Source organism: Mirounga leonina, unplaced genomic scaffold (assembly GCF_011800145.1).
Source record: "Mirounga leonina isolate KUSES-001 unplaced genomic scaffold, KU_Mleo_1.0 Mir_127, whole genome shotgun sequence".
Taxonomy (NCBI): Eukaryota; Metazoa; Chordata; class Mammalia; order Carnivora; family Phocidae; genus Mirounga; species Mirounga leonina.
In genome coordinates, this window is record NW_023270316.1 from 54,979,929 (window position 1) to 55,003,844 (window position 23,916).

The 23,916-nt window shown below is 36.9% G+C and overlaps 1 protein-coding gene across 1 annotated transcript in view; it reads right to left on the reverse strand.

Annotated features, from left to right (window-relative positions):
- Positions 1-409: 409 nt before the first annotated feature.
- NUFIP1 (nuclear FMR1 interacting protein 1) overlaps positions 410-23,916 on the reverse strand; it is a 47,825-nt gene continuing 24,318 nt past the window's right edge. Inside the window, exons 7-10 of the mRNA XM_035003338.1 lie at positions 18,926-19,119; positions 9,223-9,339; positions 2,124-2,341; positions 410-705 (exon numbers count right to left, since the gene is read on the reverse strand). Coding sequence (XP_034859229.1) covers positions 589-705; positions 2,124-2,341; positions 9,223-9,339; positions 18,926-19,119 — 646 coding nt within the window. The 3' untranslated portion in view covers positions 410-588. The remainder of the gene's footprint in view (positions 706-2,123; positions 2,342-9,222; positions 9,340-18,925; positions 19,120-23,916) is intronic.

Below are 23,916 nucleotides of genomic sequence, written 5' to 3' on the forward strand. Positions count from 1 at the left end.
TCGAGCCCCTCATCGGGCTCCCTGCTCAGGGGAGAGCCTGATTCTCCCTCTCCCTCCGGCTGCTGCTCTGCTTACTTGTGCTCTCTCTCTCTCTCTTAAATAAATGAATAAAAATCTTTAAATTAAAAAAAAAATAATAATCCCCCTTGCTACAGTTAAAGAATGATTCTTGCTCTCCTGCATTAAAAACAAAATGACTGTACTTCTCTCCCTAACCTACACTTTTGCTCAGCTGAATGTAACATTTTTTTAAAACTTTTTTCTTTACTACTAAACCAGAATCTTCAATTCTTAACTGTCCCCAGAGCAGATTTCCTTACCTGACAGCAATACATACAATTAAATATAAATAAAAAATATAATTCTGCCAGCAAATACTATGCACAACCTCAACAATACAGACACAGTCTTAAAAAATCAGTTATGTATTTATTTGCATAGATTCAAAGGAAAGAATTAAAAATCCAACATAATATCCCATGAGGTCTACAATTTAATTACTAATCCAGTTTTTTGTTTTTTAAAAAGGTTTTCCTCCACTAACGTTAAGATGGGACTATTTCACATGAGTGCTGAAACATCAAATACTTATACATCTTTAGTTTTTGGAGAATTAGTATTAAGTCCAAAAAAGTCCTTTTTGATGATGTACCGAACACACTGCAGAATCACATTTCTTTCATGTCGAATGTCTGGAGCTAAAAGCTAAAAAATAATAAATAAAATGATTAGCTGGTAAATAAAATATATCCAAAAAACACAATCTAAAATATTATATGTGTCTTCCCCATATAAAGAACACAAAACAATAAAGATATATATATATATATTTATATACTTATAATATAATTTATAATAAATTTGTAATATAATACCTATTTAAATAGATACTATATTTAAATTATTTTGTTAAAAAAATAATGTAAGAACATTTCCTTTTAACTTATACCAAGACTATCTAGCTTTTTAAACAGCACAAATGTTCACATTTGGGGTCCTCTCTAGGAGTATCTAACAAAGGACAGGAAATATAGGTTTAAAAGTCTGCAATTCTTTAATCTATAAATCATGTCAAAGAGGACCCTCCTAAACCCAAACCTACAAACAGTACAGAAACTGATAAGCAGATGTAGTAAATATAATAATGATGAAACCAGCAGTAAAAAAATCTCAACATTCCTGGACTTTCACAACTTCTCATTTTTGTGCTTATTGTAATTGAAGGAAATCTAAAAATCCCTGGTATTTAGAAGAAATACACAACCAAGGAATCATACGTGATTTGCCAAAAAGGATAAGATCACTCAATTTATTTTCTGATGTCATTAGTGTAGTTTAGAAACATTACAAAGGAATGAACGTTCAGTGAAGAGATAATTTAATTTACCACTTACAAGTATTTTAAAAATGCAATTTACTTTATATAAGCACTGAAATTTACAAAATAGTCCATTTCAGATCAATTTAAACAAGAAGCAACTGTGTCTGCATGTAAGACCTCAAAGAGTGTAGCCACAGAATACTTTAGCTATAGCATAAACACTTAGCTGACAGGGCAAAAACAACTTTCACACACATTGTCAATAGTTCTACAACTCTAGTAAAAATTTTGGAATATTTTCTATTACTTTTAGCATGAAAGAACTGGATCTTTGAACAGCCTCATGTCCATTACCTAGAATCAAAAGATGTGCTGCTTCCTCTTTTAAAACTTGAAGAAACAGAGTTTTCAGCACATCATGCTAAGAATAAAGCCAATAATGCACAAAATAAACACATAAAAACCTCTTTCTCCCTTCAGTCTGCCTTTGTATTTAGTTGTGATTTCAATGGAAACTTTAAAAACGTCAGTACACCTCAATACATATTTCCTTACCAATCAGTTAAATCTATAGATTCATTTTCAGCAGTTTTGAAAAGTGTAACTATTCCACATTTATTGAACATCAGCTGTATTCCAAATGCAGCTTCAAAATTAAGATACACAAATGAGTCTTCAAGGAGCAAATGTCTCTGGTAAACTTTAAAAACCTGCATGTATAAACCCATGCAGAAACCCAGTGGCTCTATCTTCATCATCTGAGAAGAACACAAAGATTAGAATGTAAAGAAAAATCATTTACCATTTCCAGGAGATATGGATGGTGTGTCCTTGGTTCAAATAACGTTTGATAGTTGTGATAATCTTTTTTTCTCTTAGGGTTTGTCTTTTTAAAACTTTTCTTTTTGCTCTCATACTTTCTAGCAGTCACTTTAACACTGGGACTTGGTCTCTTAGGAGTATTGCTATGAAGAACCTCATCCTCCACCAGAAGGTCTGCTTCAGTCTTAATGGGAGTTTCTAAATGTAATGAGAAACAAATACAAAGATAACAACAAAAAACAGGTAAACTTCTAAAAATAACCAAAAAAGCCATAATACTGGCTACTTATTAATAAAAACTAGGCATTTTCAACGTAGTATGATATTTTTCAAATCGGAAATATAACTGCCAAGAACTGAAGAGATTACCACAAAGAGTTACAGAAACTGATCTCTATGAAGGAAATAATACCAGACGGAAACTTCACAAAGGAATGAAGAGTGTCAGAAATAGTCAATATGTGGATAAATACAAAAGACACTTTTTCTGACTAGTCTAAGCAAAAATAGTAACAATGTATGTGGGATTCATAACATCTGTAAGAAAACCTGGGAACAATAGCACAAAGGAAGGGAAGAGGAGAGTGTAAGTATATTGCTATAAAATTCTTAAATCCTATACAAAGTGGTATAATATCACTGAAAGTATACTGTGAAAAGCTGAAGTTGCATACTATAAACTCTAGATAGACCAACTCCTAAAAAGTAAAACAAAGAGATTCAATCAATCTCCATATTTGCACTGCCCTAATAATAAGGCAGCACAAATCCAAAGGCAGGAAAAGAAGGAAAACAGAACAAAAAGGTGAGACAAAAAGAAACAATCCTTATAAATAATTACAATATATATAAATAGTTTAAACATCCCACTTAAAAGGGTGAGTGGTCAGACTGGGGTAGGGTGGTGGGGAACAACAAGACCAACTACATACCAACTACATAATGTCTACAAGAAACCAACTTTAAATTGTAGGCAGTTCTTGCTTTCACAAACAGAACTGAGATTAAATCTCAGTTACCAAGGAAGTACAAAGCAAGGACTGCCTGTGACCAGTCACAGGTTAAAAGTAAAAGGAGGAAAGAAAATACCATGCACACAGCAATCATAAAAAAGCTGGATTGGCTATACAAAGGAGACTTCAGAACAGGGACTATCACCAGGGACAAAGAAGGACAGTTCATAATAATAAAGAAATCAATTCATCAAGAAAGCAAAACAGTAACACCTAATAACAGAGTTTCACTATACATGTAGCAAAAGCTCACAGAGCTGAAACAAGAAATAGACAAATCCATTATTAAGGTTGGAGACTTTTAACACTCTGCTCTCAGTAACTGAAGAACAATTAAATAGAAAATGAGCAGGGAGGGGCGCCTGGGTGGCTGAGTCATTAAGCGTCTGTCTTTGGCTCAGGTCATGGTCCCAGGGTCCTGGGATTGAGCACCGCATCAGGTTCCCTGCTTAGCGGGAAGCCTGCTTCTCCCTCTGCCACTCCCCCTGCTTGTGTTCCCTCTCTCACTGTGCCTCTCTCGGTCAAATAAATGAATAAAATCTTAAAAAAAAAAAAAAAAAAAAGGAAAGAAAATGAGGAGGGATATAGAAGACCTGAGTACCACTAACAACTCCAACTGACACTCAACCCAATACACATTTTTGTCAAGTTCACATAAACACTCACTTGTGTTAGGCTACAAAACAAGTCTCAATAAACTGGAAAAACAAAAAACAAAAAGACCCTGAAAGTGTAAAAAGTATGCTCTCTGACCATAACAGAATTAAAGCAAAATCATTAACAGAAAACTATGTAGAAAACCTCCAAATCTCTGGAAACTATACAATATGCATCTAAATAACCCATGTATTAAAGAACAAATCACAAGAGACATTAGAAAAATATTTTTAAAACAATAAAAATGAAAACATAACATAAATTTGTAGGATGCAGCTAAAGCAATGCATGGAGGCAAATTTATAGCTTTGATTGCTTTTATTAGAAATTAAGAAAAAAGAGAAAAAAATCTAAAATTTAAAATTAAAAAAAAAAAAAGAAATGAAGATAAGCCTAAAATCAATTATCTGAAATTCCACTATAGGAGGTAGAGAGTGAGAAGGGAAGAAATAACAGAGTGAAAATCAATGAATTAGAAACAGCCAATAGAGAAAAAAAATCAATAAAGCCAGAAGTTGGTATACTCTGAAAAGATTAACATAATTAATAAACAGCTAGCAGGCGCCTGGGTGGCTCAGATGGTTAAGCGTCTGCCTTCGGCTCAGGTCATGATCTCAGGGTCCTGGGATTGAGTCCCGCATTGGGCTCCCTGCTCCTTGGGAGCCTGCTTCTCCCTCTGCCTCTCTCTCTCTCTGTCTCTAATGAATAAATAAATAAAATTAAAAAAATAAAAATAAAAAAAAATAAACAGCTAGCAAGATTGATCAAGAAAAAAAGAAAAAAATACCATTTAATATTATGAGGAATCAAAGAGAGGACATCACTATAGATCCTACAAATATCACAAGAAAATATTGTAAGCAACCTTATGCCAATAAATTTAACAACTTAGATGAAACAAATTTTTTTGAAAAACAAATTACCAAAGCTGAACAAGAAAAAACAGAAAATCTGAATAATCCTATACCTATTAAGGAAATTTAATTCATAATTTAAAATCTACCTCCCCCAAATGCCAGGTACAGATGACTCCACTATTGAATTCTACAAACAAGAAAAAATGGTAGTAATCCTACACAAACCCTTAAAAAAGAGGAAGAGGAAACAGATCCCAACTCATACCCAATCCAGACAAAGCCATTACAAGAAAAGAAAAACGCAGATCAATAATCCTTCATGAACATGGAGGTAAAAATCTTTAATAAATTATTAGCAAATCAAATCCAGCAATGTATTAAAAAGGTAATACACCATGAGTAAGTAGATTTTATTCCAAGGATACAAGATTGGTTTGATACTTGAAAATCAACGTACTTCACCATATTAACAGAATAAAGAAGAAAAACTGTATGATTAATTGAAAACGCACAAGTTTTAAGGATCCCCTCCTATCAATCCTAAAATGGTTACTCTGTATTTTTGACAAGCTGATGTGATATAAAGAGTTCTATTCCAGAAGTTTGGAGACTGGGTTCAGTTGCCTGGACAAGAGTGTAGGAGTCTAATCATATCCCTCAAAACCTTTACACCCAAGTGTTACATAGGACCAAATGTGTTAATTATGTTTGAAGGGAAGTACAGAGTAAGTGTTAGAAGCACAAACCCTGGTCCCAAACTGTTAAGTTCAAGTTCTAGTTCCATCACATACTACTTGTGATCTTCCAAGCTACTTATCTCTGCCTAAATATTCTTATAAATAATGGCACCTGCTTCATGAGGTTATTGCAATAATTAGATGAGTAAAGCACATAAAACAGGGCCTGACACAGAATAAGCACTATATATGAATTTGCTATGATGGGGGCACCTGGGTGGCTCAGTTGGTTAAGCATCCAACTCTTGATTTCAGCTCAGGTCATGATCTTGGGGTTGTGAGACTGAGTCCCCAGGCTGGGCTCTGCGCTGAGCATGGAGCCTGCTTGAGATCCTCTCTCCCCCTCCACCCCATTCGAGTGCACATGAGTGTGCATGCTTTCTATCTCAAAAACAAACAAAAAAAATTTGCTGTGATGACAGTGGTTTTGATGTGCCTTCAAAGTGATGGAAAAAAGAAAATTAGAGAAACGTAACCATGTAAGAATGGAGCAAAGAATTCAAAGTGGTTTGTAGAGTTCAAAACTATGGGAATAATAACAAAAGGCAAAAGGAAAAACCAGGGTACTACTTTCTATTATTTCCTTCCCCTTCAAGTATTAATCTTCAGTGCACCTGGGTGGCTCAGTTGGTTAAGCGTCTGCCTTCGGCTCAGGTCGCAATCCTGGAGTCCCGGGACAGAGCCCTGCGATGGGCTCCCTGCTCAGTCGGGAGTCTGCTTCACCCTCTGCCCCTCCCCCTGCTCATGGTTTCTCTCTCTCTCTCAGATAAATAAAATCTTAAAAAAAAAAAAAAAGGGGGCGCCTGGGTGGCTCAGATGGTTAAGCGTCTGCCTTCGGCTCAGGTCATGATCCCAGGGTCCTGGGATCGAGTCCCACATCAGGCTCCGGGCTCAGTGGGGAGCCTGTTTCTCCCTCTGACCCTCTCCCCTCTCATGCTGTTTCTCTCTCGCTCGCTCTCTAAAAAATAAATAAAATCTTAAAAAAAAAAAAAAAAGTACTGATCTTCCAATCCAGAAATACAAAAGTCAAATGAATCAGAGCTTACATTGTCAATTTTCTGCTAAGGAATGAGGAACTGGGACTTTTTATATTTTTCTTGAGGCTCACAACATTTCCCAGCTTAGTATCATATTTTAATGCAATATTTATCAAACCACTGAATTTTTTCAAACCTATAAATCACCCTTTAGGTTTGTGGCCTTTTAAAATGAGTTTTCAATTTGGAGGACCCCCAGTCATAGCCCAAACCAGTTTGAAAAAAACAATTTTGGAGAGCTACAAAACTATGCTTAACTTCTAACATGGCAAAACAAAAACAAAAAACTAACATGCAAAATCCGGAACAGATATCAAACTAATACTTGGAAATATTACTCATTGAAATTTTCTTTCCTATGTATACCTTAATGATTCTGATGTCCGCAGAGCCAAGCACAGCCTCTTGTTTTGCTTCAGTCTTTCTTGAGGGACCCCCTCCTTGTTTAAAACTCTTTCTGGAAAAGCACTAGTCATGTTTAAGATCCTCTATACACCTTTGTATTACTTCCTAAGTTGAGACAGATCATAACTATGATGATACAACTGTTAAAATCTGTGAGGAATAAAACTGCTCCTCTCCATTTAGAATCCACTTAAATAAGCAGTCTTCTAGATACTATCCATGGTTCAGAGAAAGCCCACTTTATTTCTTTGGTTTATTTCTTCCAAAGTCCCTATGTGTCAATAGCCTATCCTATAGCCAGAATTTACAATGGAAGTTGGAAACTTGCTAGAGACCTGGATGGCTTAATAAAGCTGAATTCAAACTGCATACAATAATTCTTAAGCCTTAGGAATGTAAAGCAAGGGCTTTTCCCTTCAGGCAAGGCATTTTAAACAATTAGTAAAAACTTCATATACGATAAAATTTATCTTTTAATAGATACTATCTTCTCTACAAGAAAAGGCTATGCATTTCTGTGCAGGAAGACAGCAAATATAACACAGAGAACAACTATAATGAAAGGCAATACAGTTGGCTTTTTTTAGATTTTTAAGTCCCTAAACCTAGGCTTTACATCAGCTCTCCCACATACTAGCTTTGTAAACTTGTCTTCTTTAAGCTTAAGTTTCTACAAATGAAGCAGTGGGACCTCAAAGATGCCTCTCAGTTTCCTTTCTTCCTTCTAATTTAAAAATGGTGGCTGCCTCAAAATGAAGACATGAGGGGCGCCTGGGTGGCTCAGCTGGTTAAGCGTCTGCCTTCAGCTCAGGTCATGATCCCAGTGTCCTGGGATCAAGTCCCTCATATGCTCCTTGCTCAGCAGGGAGCCTGCTTCTCTGCCTGCCTGCCACCCCCCCTGCTTGTGTGCACGCAAATAAAGACATGAGAATGAAAGTATTAAATGTTTTATCTTAAGAGAGAGAAGAGAGCATTAGTGTAGCTTGTTCTTAAAAGATTCAGTAGTAATCTGGTAATAGCTTTCATTGCTATCACCTGTCATAAATACAAGCGATAAGCAGGAAATGTAATATGTGTTTAAAGAATAACTCCATCTTCATATCAGTGTACTGGAAACAAGAGTAAAGAAATAAATACTGTTTTTCTTAAAGTCAAAATAAAAACAAGAGGAGGCAACCATCTGTTAAGAAATACTCTGATAAAACCAAAGTAGTTTATATTTCAAAATTCCAGTTGCTTTTAACCAGCTACCATAGTAAACCATGGTCCATTAAAAAAGAAGAAAAAAACCCCTATGTTACGTATACATCTAAACATTATCCTTCATATTAAATCCCAACTCCTTCTCCTTCAATATCTTCCAACTATACAAACAGTGATTATCTCTAGCTTAATCAACATTAAAAGTGCCGCCATCTTCATCCAATTACACTCAAATCTTCCCTTCTTTCTACACACTCACTTGTAGACCCTGTATTCTTACCTTCAGTACAGCTCTTATTGTGATTACACATCTTGTCCAGAGACATAGACACATGAATTCTCTCCTGGCTGGTAAAGCCCAAATAAATTGACCATGCAGAGCCAGGTTTCCATAACAGAAGAGCAAAGACTTATTCACTAAACATATGCTGATTATCTATATGAACGCTCGGTTTAGAATTGCCATGCTACAACAGATCAATAACATACTCACAACTTTTAGGTGACCCTAAAAAAAGATGCTAGATTAAGCTGGTTTGTTGTCATCTTTAAAGGTTAGACAGATATCCTGAACTGTACATCACTGGCTACTCAGAAAGAACCTTGAAAGGATTCCATTTCATCCAGTCTTTAAATCACACAGGCTGATTCGACACAAGTAGAGGGTTACTGTGTTCTCCAAATGAGGTAATTTACGTAAATGTGCTCCATAAAAAAAAAAACAATGCTCTATATACATGTAAGGAATTCTGTCATCCACTTTGTCACAAAGGACCTCTCTTCACCCACCAAAGGTGCCATAAACATGTTAAGACAAGGGCTCTTGAGAGTAGAAAAAAGACATTAACTTTCTTTCCTGTATCTATTAGAATTTTCTTTGATTCCATTAATGGAATATTATCTCTTCCCCTTTCTATTCTGTCATTGTATTATTTATAGTATTTTGCCTTTTTCTCCCACAACTGAGCAACACATTTCCTCATTTCTCAAGTTTTCCTTTATCCCATGCTAACATCAAATGAAAAATGTGAAGATTAAAGAATGTGCTTGACACATCTTGTCCTCAGAAAGACACACATGAAAGGATGCTCCTGAGGCACAGTATACATCAAATTCAAAAAGCAACAAAACAAAACAAACCCACTTGTAACGACTGAGGCTATGACTCACCTTCTGGCTCACTCTCTGACCCTGAGAGGTTGCCATAGCTGCTCATTAGTGAGCACAGGGCTGGTGTCACTTCCTTGGGTATAACAGTACGTGGTGGTTTCTCCTCTTTATCAGACTCTGAAACAGAACAGGAAAGAAGTAATACAGTATACCAAACATATCCACCACCATAAAAAAGAAAGCTGACAGCCCCCCAGGTCCTTCATATGTTAGTGAAAAGTCACTTTTGATCATTTCCTTAATCTTCCCCAAAAACAAAATTCAGGAAACCTGAACATTTTCCCTTGGTTTAAACCACCGTGGTCAGAGAAGCTACTTGCCCCAAAGAGAAGACAGAGGCCAATGGAAGCTATAACACAGCTCAGTTACTTACCATGCTTCACAGGTTATGGAATTTGCGCCTTCTCTAAATTAATTATACAGTCTTTGCTACTACTTTTATTTAGGCTATTGTGCTATTAATTTTATTAAGGTAGTAGAAAGGCCAAGGCCAGAAATTCATTTAACTTCACTGGATTAGGATGATTGACTATAAAAATTAGATTTAGGAATAAATAATATAAAAATATCTACCTTTTTTGTTTTTATTTTATTTTATTTATTTGAGAGAGAGAAAGAGAGAGATTGGGAGAATGAATGGGAGGAGGGGCAGAGGGAGAAGTAGACTCCCTGCGGAGCAGGGAACCCAACGTGGGACTCGATCCCAGGACCCTGGGATCATGACCTGAGCCAAAGGCAGACACTTAACTGACTGAGCCACCCAGGCACCCTACCTTTTTTGTTTTTAAGACTGGTGTTGAGGACACAAATAATATTTAAACCATTCCATATATAAAGGTTTAGTCAAAGAGTTATGCTGAAATGAATTCACCCAAAGTTTTTATCATTTAGAACTTCTAAGAACTTAAGTAAACAAGCCAAGCCAGAGAATTTGGCAAGAATCAAAGAGCCTGCCAAAGGTAGTGTTTGATCAGAGCCCAGTGAGCCTAGTTGTAGCCTCAGGATACCACCTATTACATTTGTTTTTGGCAGCCCTAAAAATGTATTAAATCTAGTCTAAACAACCAATAAAAAACAGAGCCTCACTGAAGAATGAAGACAGGAAGTAACCTGTCTATGTAATGTACCAGCTCAACCCACAACCAATATGAAACGTTTCAAGACAGCATTTAACATTCACCAAGTCAGGGGCGCCTGGGTGGCTCAGTAGTTAAGCGTCTGCCTTCGGCTCAGGTCATGATCCCAGGGTCCTGGGATCGAGTCCCACATCGGGCTCCCTGCTCAGTGGGGAGCCTGCTTCTCCCTCTCCCACTCCCCCTGCTTGTGTTCCCTCTCTCGCTGTCTCTCTCCCTCTGTTGAAAAATAAATCTTTAAAAAAAAAAAAAAAAAACATTCACCAAGTCAGTCCAGGGGAAAACAAAACAGGCCAGTAGGAATGGGGGTACTTCCATGTGAATATAGACCTACCACCTGGTGGTAGATGAAGTTAAATCCCCTCTCCTCCACCCATCCACGCTACCCAGCACCACGCCCTCTGAAAACTGCTCCTTGTCTATTTTAAGCTAACTTAGTATCTTTTCTCATGAACTGATAAGGGGAAAGAAAATGGACTAAACAGAAATCTACAACAGTATTAATATGGAGACTGTTCATCTCACTGAATGATGATAAGCCAAACTATTATTTCCTTCGAAGACCCAAAGAGAGATACTAAAAAGCATAATACAGTTGACTATAATGCTCTTTAAAACTACGATCTTATTTAATCCTTAGGAGGCATCATTTTCACTATTAATTACAGATAATGAAACCAAAATTCAGAGAATCTGAGTAACTTTTCCTTCAGGTAACAAAATTATACAACAGTTGGACAAAGTTAAATCTGGGCTATTTGACTCCAAATCCCAATTCTTAACTAATGGGCTAGAATCTCTCCTACAGATACATAAAGTCCTCATATTAAAATGAAGCCATCCTACCAAAATGTCTCTATGGTCAATAATAATGCTAATAAATGTCTTCTTCCATCTATAGTTCCGTTTCTCTGTTCCCTGTTACAGCAAAACTCTGAATCCAAATCCCAATTTCTTAACTAATGGGCTAGAATCTCTCCTACAGATACATAAAGTCCTTTTATTAAGATGAAGCCATCCTACCAAAATGTCTCTATGGTCAGTAATAATGCTAATAAATGTCTTCTTCCAGCTATGGTTCCATTTCTCTGTTCCCTGTTATAGCAAAACTCTAAACAACTATCTGATGTACTCAAACGTAAACAAGTACAAGCTACAGGAGGGAAAGGGTTTGGCTTTGTTCGGTACTGTAACCTCCGAGCCTAGAACAGTACATAAGTGCTGAACAAATATTTGAAGAACAAACTGCTGCATGAATGAGTAAAGACGAGTTCAAAAAGGCTAACTGGGGGCGCCTGGGTGGCTCAGTTGGTTAAGCAACTGCCTTCGGCTCAGGTCATGATCCTGGAGTCCCAGGATCGAGTCCCGCATCAGACTCCCTGCTCAGCAGGTAGTCTGCTTCTCCCTCTGATCCTCTCCCCTCTCATGCTCTCTCTGTCTCATTCTCTCTCTCAAACAAATAAATAAATAAAATCTAAAAACAAACAAACAAACAAAAAGGCTAACTGGTACAGAACGACAGGGCTAGGAAAAGGTGAAGCCACAACACAAACCTAGTTCTGTCTGGATTTAAAGCTCCTTTTTCTTTCTTTCTTTCTTTTCTTTAATAACATGATTCCATTTTATTTTTAAAAATCATATACATGTGATATGAAAAATATTAAAAGGATATATAACAAAATGTGAGCAGTGGCTGTCTCTGTAAGTTAAGTGGAGGTTTTTAAAATGATCTTCAGTTTTTTCTGTTTTTATAATCAGAATATAATAGAAAAACATAGGAAAATCACAAAAAAAATTGTGAGGAAAGTTATTTCCTCACAATTCAATTCAAGAAGTGGAGGGCAAGGCTTTAATAGACCTACATATCGCCCCTTTTCCTGCCTTCCCTTTTTTAAAAACTTTATATTTGAAACGATTTTAGATTTATACAAATGTTGCAAAGATAGTACAGAGAACTTCCATATACCCTACCATCTAGCTTCCCCCTTACATAACCAGGGCACATTAACATAGCTACCAAATTAACATTGGTACAATACTACCGAAACTACAGACTCTATTATGATTTCACTAGTTTTTCCACTAATACCCTTTTCTTGCTTCAGGATCCAAACCATCACATTACATTATACATTTACTCATCATGATGCCTTATCTGCATCTTCTCTAAATCTGTGACAATCTGTCAGTATTTCCTTGTCTTTAATGAACTTGACACTTTTGAAGACTACTGGTCAGTTATTGTAGAATGGCTCTTAGGCTAGCGTCTCTCTGATATTTTTTGATGATTACACAGAGGCTATGGATTTTAGGTAGTGCCCTTCTCACGCATCATACCAGGAGTCCATGACATCAACATGACTTACTACTAGTGATGTTAACCTTAAGCTCTTGGTAGTCGGCCTGGTTTCTTTGCCATAAAGTTATGATTTTTCTCTTCCATTGTTCTTTTTTTTTTTTAATGATTCATTAAGTCTAGCCCACATTCAAGGGGAAGGGAATTAAGCTCCCCCCTCTTAAGAGTAAGGAATATAAAAGAAATTTAGACATGTTAAAACTACCACAGTAACTAATATTTAGGGGGAGATATTCTGAAACTACATAATAGCCTGTTTTAAAGTTTTGTCACTAATTTTACCATTCATCAGTGGGTCTTGCCTGAAACAATTATTACTGTGGTATTTTAATGGTGACTTTTTATTTCCTTCATGTCTTCTACATTTATTAATTAGAGTTTTTCCGAAAGATTTGTCCCTCCTTCCCCATTTCCTATTTGTATCAGTATGGACTTGTGAATATTTATTTTATTCTTTGGGTTATAATCTATTATTATTTATTTTGTGGCTCGAATTGTTCCAACTTTGGCTATTCGGGGCATTTTCCAGTTGGTCCCTGTATCCTTCTGACAAGCCCACAATCCTGATTGTTTTCTGAGCACTTTCTAACCTTCTGGCACTATTAAGATGCTCTAGGTTCACTTTGTATTTTCTCTGTCCCAGCTCTACAATCAATCATTTCTCCAAAAGGCCCTGGTCTCTTCAATTGGAGAATGGTAAAACCACAATCTGGATGCTTGGTGTACTCATTACCAGAAATGTCACAAAGTTCACTATACTTGAATGTCTCCCCATGGGTAAGAGTTAGGAGTTCACACAAATGAACAATTGCTCCCCTAGGTCGTTCTCCCTCAGTTATGTTTCAGGAATCTATGACATGTAATAATACTTTGAAAAGAGGTATCGTCCTTTTGGCCCTGTTAAAACACCCTCTATAGTGACTTTTCATCTGAAAAACGGGTGGGGTGGGGGGAGCCTGTTCCCAAAGTCCCTTGGATCTACTAGCAGTTCGAATATAGGCATTTTCAGCAGTTGGAAAGATTATGTTGACGGCACTGTACTGGCTGACAAAATAATACTGAAGAAAATTCACTCACTTTTTAACAAAAACAGCCAAAACACCTCTCTCAACTAAAAATGCCAGTATAAAGATAGGAGCAATGAAGATGATAAAATCAAACTTTAAAATGATTATAAAATACCAGCTCAAATAATTTCTCTTACTGTTAAAACCCTAGCAATACTTCTCTTAGAGTAAATCTCACCTCTCTCTCTCATACATACACACCATGTGCCCTCTGAATATATATATATATATGTAAATATATATAAATCTACAATTTATCATTGGACTATGAATTTCTTGAAGTCAGGGAGAAACTTCTCTGAATTACAATGATGGACAAAGAGAATATAGGACCTCAAGTAAATCCCTACTGAAATGAAAAAAGAAAAAAAACCTGCCCTTTGTAAGTCTTGCATAAGTATAAACACTAGTTGTAAAAGCTTCCCATCTGGATTCTTTCTACAACTTATTTCTTTACTTGTCTCTCCCTCTTCATCCCCCTATTTCTTATTGCCTTTATGAAGTGAAACACAATTACATGCTCTAGCCCCAAAAAGATCTACAGATAGATTAAGTACCCTAAAGAAAATGCAGTATGTTGAAAAAGTCACTCTAAAAAATGGAAACCTTGCTTTATGGTATCCAAGTCTCAAAAACAAACATTAACAACAAGCATTCATGACAGCTGATGTGCTAGTTTATATTCTTATTTTAACATCTACCTTTTAAACACCAGAAGCCCACCTAGCTCAATGTCAGTGCATACAGGATGTTCCCCCAGTGTTCTATGACAACAGCTGTATTTATACTATAACGAATGACTAACAAATTGGATATTCTTCATTTTGTGGATGCTGAGGCACTTCAGTCAGTGATGCCTGATGCACATTACTGACCAGCTCCTCTTTCTAGCTCAGGCGACACTTATTAAAACCACAGGTCAGGAAAGTCATAAAACATGTTGTAGATACACTTAAACAACAGCCACGAAATAAATATGGTGCTAACTACTGAAATACCAAAAAAAGATTTAAAACAACAACATTTTTTTTTTTTTTTTAAGATTTTATTTATTTATTTGACAGAGAGAAACAGCGAGAGGGAACACAAGCAGGGGGAGTGGGAGGAGGAGAAGCAGGCTTCCCGCAGAGCAGGGAGCCCTATGCGGGGCTCGACCCCAGGACCCCGGGATCATGACCTGAGCCGAAGGCAGACGCCTAACGACTGAGCCACCCAGGTGCCCCAAACAACAACAACATCTTGAGGACACTAGGTAGCAGAACATACAAGGAACTAAAAAAAAAACATGGCGCCATTAAAGGCATCTAGTGAAAACAGGCCATATTCAAAACTGATAAATTGGGAGACTCCAAATGACCGGCTTTCCCTTTGAAACAATACTAATCCCCAGTTTAAAGCACCTATACAATTACTGAGAGTTCACACAGTACCAACTATCACAAAAAATACTGATTTTCTAAGCATGATCTGAAGTCTGTAAAGATGCTCAAGAACTGCTGTCTTGTTTAAAATATGAATGCTGTTATCTAGATAAGGCTCCAAGCCAAAAAGAAAAAAAAAAAAGGGGGAAGAAAATGTAAGGCATCGGGAGATTTTCATTTTAAAAGTGAAATTAGTGATGAAAAGTATTAACTGCCACCTGAGAACACAAACAGGGCCACATCACTGCAGTGCTACCCCACCAATGACAAGCTGAATAATGAGCACAACAACTGATCTTAAGGTTGGCTCACTCTGGCCCAGGTAGAAGGAAGCTGCCTCCAAACAAGTGTAAGACGGACAGATTAGAGAGTAGACATGCTGAGAAATGTGAAATGAGCATGTGAAAAAATGGTCCACATAGTTTTTTGTAGCTATACCTGGAGTGAAAAGTTGAAGAACCAATGGTCTAAACATTGATTTGGAAAATGTAAACGTCCAAAAGAAATCCCAGGTAAAGGATAACATAAATTTAAATGAAATCCTTCCTACAAAATTTAGTTACCCTAACTTGATCACTGGTTGACTTCCTTAAAGAATGGTATTATGAATTTATAACTTACTTGTAAGATTTTTATATTCAAGACTTACATAATCATCTTTGACCCTCAATATAGGTACATTCCTATCTTTGACCCTCCGTATAGGTAAAGGTTTCCACATTTATACCAAAACAAAATTACTTGAGGTCTCTCATACAATTGCACCTAGGAATCTGACTAAACGCTTTCTACCATGAGGATGAAAGATACTGTTTCTCACATCTAAAGCATCTCCTGAAGAACTAGATACAGGCTTAAATAGAGCAAAATAATCATCTTTTTGTTGGTATTTCACCAGATTATCACATACTGAAATACTTCTTTAAAAATGAGAAAACAGGGGCGCTTGGGTGGCTCAGTCCTTAAGTGTCTGCCTTCAGCTCAGGTCATGATCTCAGGGTCCTGGGATCGAGTCCCGCATCGGGCTCCCCGCTCAGGGGAGAGCCTGCTTCTCCCTCTCCCACTCCCCCTACTTGTGTTCCCTCTCTCGTTGTGTCTCTCTCTGTCAAATAAATAAATAAAATCTTAAAAATAAATAAATAAATTAAGTAAGTAAGTAAGTAAGAGAAAACAGCGGCGCCTGGGTGGTTCACTCAGTTAATCATCTGCCTTCAGCTCAGGGCATGATCTCGGGGTCCTGGGATCAAATCCCGCAATAGACTCCCTGCTCAGCAGGGAGCCTGCATCTCCCTCTCCCTCTGTGCTCTCCCTCTCTCCCCACCCCCTTCTCTCTCTAAATAAAATCTTAAAAAAATAAAAATAAAAATGAGAAAACAGAGGGGGGCCTGGCTGGCTCAGCCCATAGAGCATGCAACTCTCAATCTCAGGTTCATGAGTTCAAGCCCCATGTTGAGTGTAGAGATTACTTTAACAAAAAAAAAAAAAAAAAGAAGAAAGAGAGAAAGAGAACAGAATTACCCATCTACCAAAGGCACTGACCTCTCAAGCTAACAGAATGAAGACTATTCAACATTACAGAGTCCCTTGAATGCTCATTTAGAGAATGGCATGAAGTGAAGAATTACATAATTTTCAGATTAGTAACTTACTAATTATAACAGTAGTGTTTGTATTTGTGTTTCAAGTATTTTAATGACATGAAAGTTTATATTTGGATACAGACGGTTTTTATCAAGGTCATTTTAAATCTGAAGAAGTGTGTGGGCTCTAACATCTTTTGAAGGAAAAAAATCAGTGCCCAAGAGTAAACTCAGTGCTGTCCCCAAATGTCATCTGCCTTTTCCTTGCTATCAGCAAGGATAAAAAGATGCCTTTTCTAAACTCTCTTCCACATCTCAACTATCCTAGGCTCATACAATATTTTTTTTTAGATAAATTCAGACTTCGCATTTAGAAGAAGCAGTTAATCTAGGGGCGCCTGGGTGACTCAGTCGTTAAGCGGCTGCCTTCGGTTCAGGTCATGATCCCAGGGTCCTGGGATCGAGCCCCACATCGGGATCCCTGCTCTGCTGGAAGCCTGCTTCTCCGTCTCCCAGTCCCCCTGCTTGTGTTCCCTCTCTCGCTGTGTCTCTCTCTGTCAAATACATAAATAACATCTTTAAAAAAAAAAAAAAGCAGCAGTGTCTAGTGGAATTCGATTCTTAAATTCAAACTCTGGCACTGCTGCCAACTAACAGCCGGGCTAAGGTAAATTACTTACCCTGTGTTTCCCAGTTCTAAAATGCAAGTAGCAACAGTACATTTGCATTGTAGAAGGAAAAGAGTTAACACGTATAAAGCATATAGAGCACCTTAAGAACCTTACTCAATTAAGTGTTAGCTGGTGTTAAAATAATTACTATTATTCTAACTAAATTATATCTTATTATTCTTAGCCTAACACTCCCTATGCCAAGATCCTTTCCCTCCTAATTCAGTCATTGAATTAGTTATCCCATTTCTTGCCACCCATAAGTTTAATTATTTGCCATGTGCTTATCATAGAAGTCATTGTCTTCCAAGCTAAACAGAGCCTACCAGCATCAGTTCACCACTAATACTACTCCTCTGCAGAAGAGAAAATACATACAGTAAGATAAAGCCTCATGATGTTATTTGAAGGAAAGATGGTAGAAATATTTACATCCACATTTTCATTTTTCAGAAGGGAAAATGGAATCTCAGAGGCTGGATAATATCTCTGTGTGGTTAGCAGCATTCTGGTCCTTTAATTTTTCAACTTATTAAGCAAGAGTCAGGGAATTCAAAGCTAATATAAATATATTCTATGTGCTGAGGAAGAATAGTATCAAATACAATGAAATATTATTATTTACCCAAAGAGATCATATTAATGCTCAGCAGCATAAATAATACTGGCTTTCACTGAAATTACCCACCTCATAGGTGGGGAAAAATTAACATAATTGAGCAAATTTGAATCTACAGCATCAATACATGCAAAACAATCTTTTTTTTTTTTAAGATTTATTTTAGAGAGAGAGTGAGAGCGTGGGGGGAGGGGGAGCAGCAGAGGGAGAGAGAGAGAGAATCCCAAGCAGACTCCCCTCTGAATGCAGACCCCGACATGAGGCTCCATCTCATGACCCTGAGATCATGACCTGAGCCGAAAATCAAGAGTCAGAGGTTTAACCAACTGAGTCACCCAGGGGCCCCCGTACAGAACAATCTTAAGAACATTTCCAAGATTACACCATACTATGAAAATTACCCAATATCATCTTTCTTCCACATCCTGCCTGCCTCATGCACCCACTCCCCAAGATTCAGAAAAGATGTCCTGAAATGAGGGTTTTGACAAGACACTCCTCCTAGGAATAAAAACAAAAGCATTGGGCGCCTGCGTGGCTCAGTTGGTTAAGCGACTACCTTCGGCTCAGGTCATGATCCTGGAGTCCCTGGATCAAGTCCCGCATCGGGCTCCCTGCTCGGCGGGGAGTCTGCTTCTCCCTCTGACCCTCCCCTCTCTCATGCTCTCTGTCTCATTCTCTCTCTCAAATAAATAAATAAAATCTTTAAAAGAAAAAAAAAAAAAAAAAGCATTGTTCTTTTTTTTTTCTTTTTAACGTATTTGCCATTAAATTCTCCACAAACAATGCTGTGAAGAATCAACTTCAGCATCACGATCTATACACTTATAAACATGCTACTTTCCTTTTAACTTACCAGAATCAGTGTTTACCAAAACACCCAGAGGGTCTGCATTTGCCTCAGGTGGATCTTCAGGCTTCGAATCACGCAAGCAATTGCCAGATCCAATGGCTGCTTTCTGTCCAACACGGTCATTTTTCCACTTGTGATGCCTGCCAGGACTTCTGATCTTTGCCATCTGTGAATGTCTGGACATCCCCTTCATCTTGCTGGAGTGAGAAAAATGCAATTCTATATATAAAAGGCACTGACCTCTCAAGAAAAATCGAAAGGAGAGTACTGAATGCAAAAGAAACTTAGCTGCCCTATCAATTATTTGTAGCCTAGTATATTAAAGAAATCAAAATAAATAAACTCAATGGCTTCCAAAGACAGACAACTTTATGGTAGATATTTAAAAGAATAATATACCACAATATACTATACCTTATCAATTCTGAGATGCCTATTTCCTCCCATATTTTAACCCCTCTGAAAATGGTCTATGTTGTATGATCAACAGCAGGTCAATTTAACCAGAATTCTTTCATTCTGATTGTACATAAAATAAGTGTTTCTTAGATTTTAAAGTGTGTTAACTGTTGTCTCTTCATTCTCCAGGAGCCTTCAAGTTTCTGATGCATTTACAAATATACTGCCTTGTTTGATCTTCACGCTAACTCTTTGAAAGTAGATTAGACAGGTACTATTCTCTTCACTTTATAGGATAAACTTAAAGATCATAAACTGAGCACAATTTCACAGCTACCTCAAATCAAGTACCCTCTTAACAACTATAATTACTCCTCTTAGAAGGAAAACAAATGCTGGTATGAGTATATTCTAAGGTAAACTGTGTAGGAACAAATTTTCAAAAAAAGGTTCATTATACATTCTCAATAGACAACAATACAAGGCATCCTTTGGTAGGGCTGAGTTTTCACAAAAATACATGTTTTTCCTAACTTGTCATTTATTGGCAGAATTCTTTTTTTTTTTTTCATTAATAATGGAGGATACAGTTAGGAATACAGAAATTAGGAATCTGGGTTCAAATCCCAATTTTGCACTTACTAGCTGTGCCTCTTGGACAATACTGATATCCCTGCGTCTGTTTACTCCCTCATTTGTAGAAAGGGAATCATAGAGACATAGAGTTAATATAAAGTGCCACATTGAGCCCTTAATAAATGGTAGTTATTATCATAACAATCTTTTTTTTTTTTAAAGATTTTATTTATTTATTTGACAGAGAGACAGAAGAGCACAAGCAGAGGGAATGGCAGAGGGAGAGGGAGAAGCAGGCTCTGCACCGAGCAGGGAGCCCAATGCGGGACTCAATCCCAGGACCCTGGGATCATGACCTGAGCCGAAGGCAGACGCTCAACCATTTGAGCCACCCAGGCGCCCCATAACAATTTCTAAATAATTTTCTAAACCAACATATTCGGTTAATATTTCTGCAATCCAAAGGTTCTTAATCCTCTTAGGGTCGCCATGATCCTTACAGAGTCTCGTTCCAAAAAATCATATATATACTCCAAATTTTGCAGAAAACCATGGATCAATTTCCAATGTGCAACCACAGAAGTCAGGCCTCGACAGTGTCATCACAGGCAAAACAGGTAGTTTCTGCCTCTGGCCCATCAGCCCCATGAGGATAATGAAGAGATGCCACGTTCCTTAGGCTCCCATTCACAGATGCCTTCCCTATATCCTGCTCCTATAGCACCTGACCACAGATGGCTTTTATTTATTTATTTTTTTTTATTTTAAAGATTTTATTTATTTATTTGACAGAGAAAGACACAGTGAGAGAGGGAACACAAGCAGGGGGGAAATGGGAGAGGGAGAAGCAGACTCCCTGCCGAGCAGGGAGCCCGATGCGGGACTCGATCCAGGGACTCCAGGATCATGACCTGAGCCGAAGGCAGTCGCTTAACCAACTAAGCCACCCAGGCGCCCACACAGATGGCTTTTAAATGATCATCTTAAGGTATTCACATTAGTGATGGGTCAGAATGACTTTTTTTTTTTTGAGATTTTATTTCTTTTAAAGATTTAATTTTTTTATTAGAGAGAGACGGAACAAATCGGGGAGAGGTGAAGAGGGAGAGGAAGAAGTAGACTCCCTGCTAAGCAGGAAGTCTGATGTGGGACTCAACCCCAGAACCCTGGGACCATGACCTGAGCCAAAGGCTGATGCTTAACCGACTGAGCCACACAGGTGCCCTAAGATTTTATTTTTTCTAGGTAATCTCTACACTCAACATGGGGCTAGATACTCACAAACCCAAGATCAAGTCTCATGCTCTACCAACTAAGCCAGCCAGATGCCCCTAGAATGACATTTACCTGATCAGATCAATAAGACTTCATTGAAAGTGATATATCTGGTATTTATACTACCCTACCTTTGAGGAAGTAGTTCCTTTACACTGTTGACAATCATTTAAAAGAAAAAGCTTATTTAATCAACATTGAAAAATACTTACACAAGGTATAATGTAAGTAAAGATGTAGCTACACATGGAGTAGAGAGATTAAGGAATAATTATAACTAAAAAGCTAACAGAGGAGAAATAGAATATTAAAAAATTATTCAATTAATCCAAAAGAAGGAAGAGGGGGCGCCTGAGTGGCTCAGTCAGTTAAGTGTCCAACTCTTGATCTCCACTCAGGTCTTGATCTCAGGGTCGTGAGTTCAAGCCCCTTCTTGGGGCTGGGCATGGAGGCTACAACAACAACAACAAAAAACAAACAAACAAAAGGCAAGGAACAAACAACAAAATAACAAAAAGGACATATTAAAAAAAAGCAAATAGGACAATGGTAGACTGAAACCCAACTATATTAGTAATTACTTTAAATGTAATTAAAAGATAAAGATTGTTGGCCTAGATAATAAAAAATAAGACCAAATTATATATTCTTTAAGAAATACTTTTAAATATATGGATACGAAGATATAAAAGGAAAGGGTTGAAAATGCTTTCCTTTCCCCACTGCACCATATTGCCACCAGCCATAAGTCAGGTGACTGTTTACCAGAGGATCTTTTGTGGACTGTATTCTGTTCTGTTTACCTATCCTTGGGCAATGCTACACTACCTTCATCTCTTTCTTAGCTGTCTAGATCCTTTGGATTCTCATATAAATTTTAAAGCTTATCAATACTAACTGCTTCCACCACCCTACAAAACAAAACTTACTGGCATTTTGATTGGGATAAATTTGGAGAGAAAATCATATAGTGTCTTCTAGCCATGAACAATAAGCTCCACTTATTTAGGCCTTTATTTTTGAGCAACATTTCACAATTTTTAGTATAGAGGTCTTACAAGTCTTTCATTAGATGTATCCTAGGTATTTGATGTTTTGATGCTATCAAAAATAGTATCTCCTGAATTTTCATTTCCTAATTACTGTTAGCATGTAAAAATACAACTAATTTTTTAAAATATTGATTTTATATGTATTCAGCACCCTCACTAAGTTCACTTTATTAACTCTCATTATAGATTTGTTTGGATATGTTTTTATACACACAATCATGTCAACTTTTAACAACTGACCGTTACTTCTTCCTTTTCAGATTTTATATGTCCAATTTTTTTTTTTTGGCTTTATTATACTGTCCAAGACCTCCATTATAATGTTGAATAAAAGTGGTAATAGTGGCCATCTCTGTCTTATTCTCAATCTCAGGGGGGAAAACAATCAGTATTTCACTACTAAGTATAATCTGGCTATAGGTTGTTTGTAGATATCTTTTATTAGATTAAGGGAATTATCTTTTATTCCTAGTTTGTCAAAAGTTTTTTTCACAACTGTATATTGAATTTCATCAAAAATTTTTTGTTATTTATTAAGATAACCATATCATTTTACTCTATTTTGTTCACGTGATGAATAACTTTTGATTTTCAAATACCAAACTAACCTTGCTCCTGGAATAAATCCCACTTGGTAATGATGTATATATACTTTTTTCCTACTTCCAGACTGATTTGCTAACATTTTGTTTAGGACTTTTGTGTCTCTGCTCAACAGATATTTGCTTCTGATTTTCCCTTATTGTAATGTCAGGTTTTGTTATCTAGACTATACTGGACTCTTAAAATGTGTTGGAGGGGCGCCTGGGTGGCTCAGTTGGTTAAGCTTCCAAATCTTGATTTCAGCTCAGGTCATGATCTTGGGGTTGTGAGATCGAGCCCCAGGTCGGGCTCTGCATTGGGTGTGGAGCCTGCTTGAGATTCTCCCTCTCCCTCTGTCCCATCCCTCCCCCGCCCCCGCTCTTTCTCTCTCAAAAGAAAAAATTTTTTAAATTTAAAATGAGTTGGAAAGTGTTCCCTTATTTTCTACTTGCTGGAAAACTTTTTGTAAGACTGACATTTGTTCTTTATAAATGTACAGAATTTTTTGTAAAAAAGTTTTTAATTACGGATTTAGTTTTGCTAACAAATATAAAACTATTCTGATTTTTGGAGTCAGTTTTAATAAGTTACATTTTAAATGTACTGCTTAAAATAAAATAAGTAAATAAATGTCTAATTTCTAAGCATTGGAGTTTTTTTAGCTATCTTTTTATTATTGATTTTTAGCTTATTTTTATATTGGTCAAAATAAAATTGTTTTGTATTGTTTCAATCCTTTGGAATTTATTGATATTTGTTTTGTGATCTGCTTGATACAATGTATATTCTTTGTGTAAACAAAAAGTTGTTGGGAATATAAATATTCTAGATTAGACTGGTTGTATTCAAATCTTCTAAAATCCTATAGATCACTTTCTAATAAATACAGGGAAAGGTGTGTTAAAAATCTTCAACTCTGTGAATTTATCTAGTTCTCCTTTGAGGCAGTCAATAATTTTTGCTTTATGTATTTTAAAGTTATGTTATCAGCTGCACATAGATTTACAGCTTATTCTGTCTTCCTGTTGCTTCCTGTTCCTTTTAATATTACAAAATATCCATATGGGGGCGCCTGGGTGGCTCAGTCATTAAGCATCTGCCTTCAGCTCA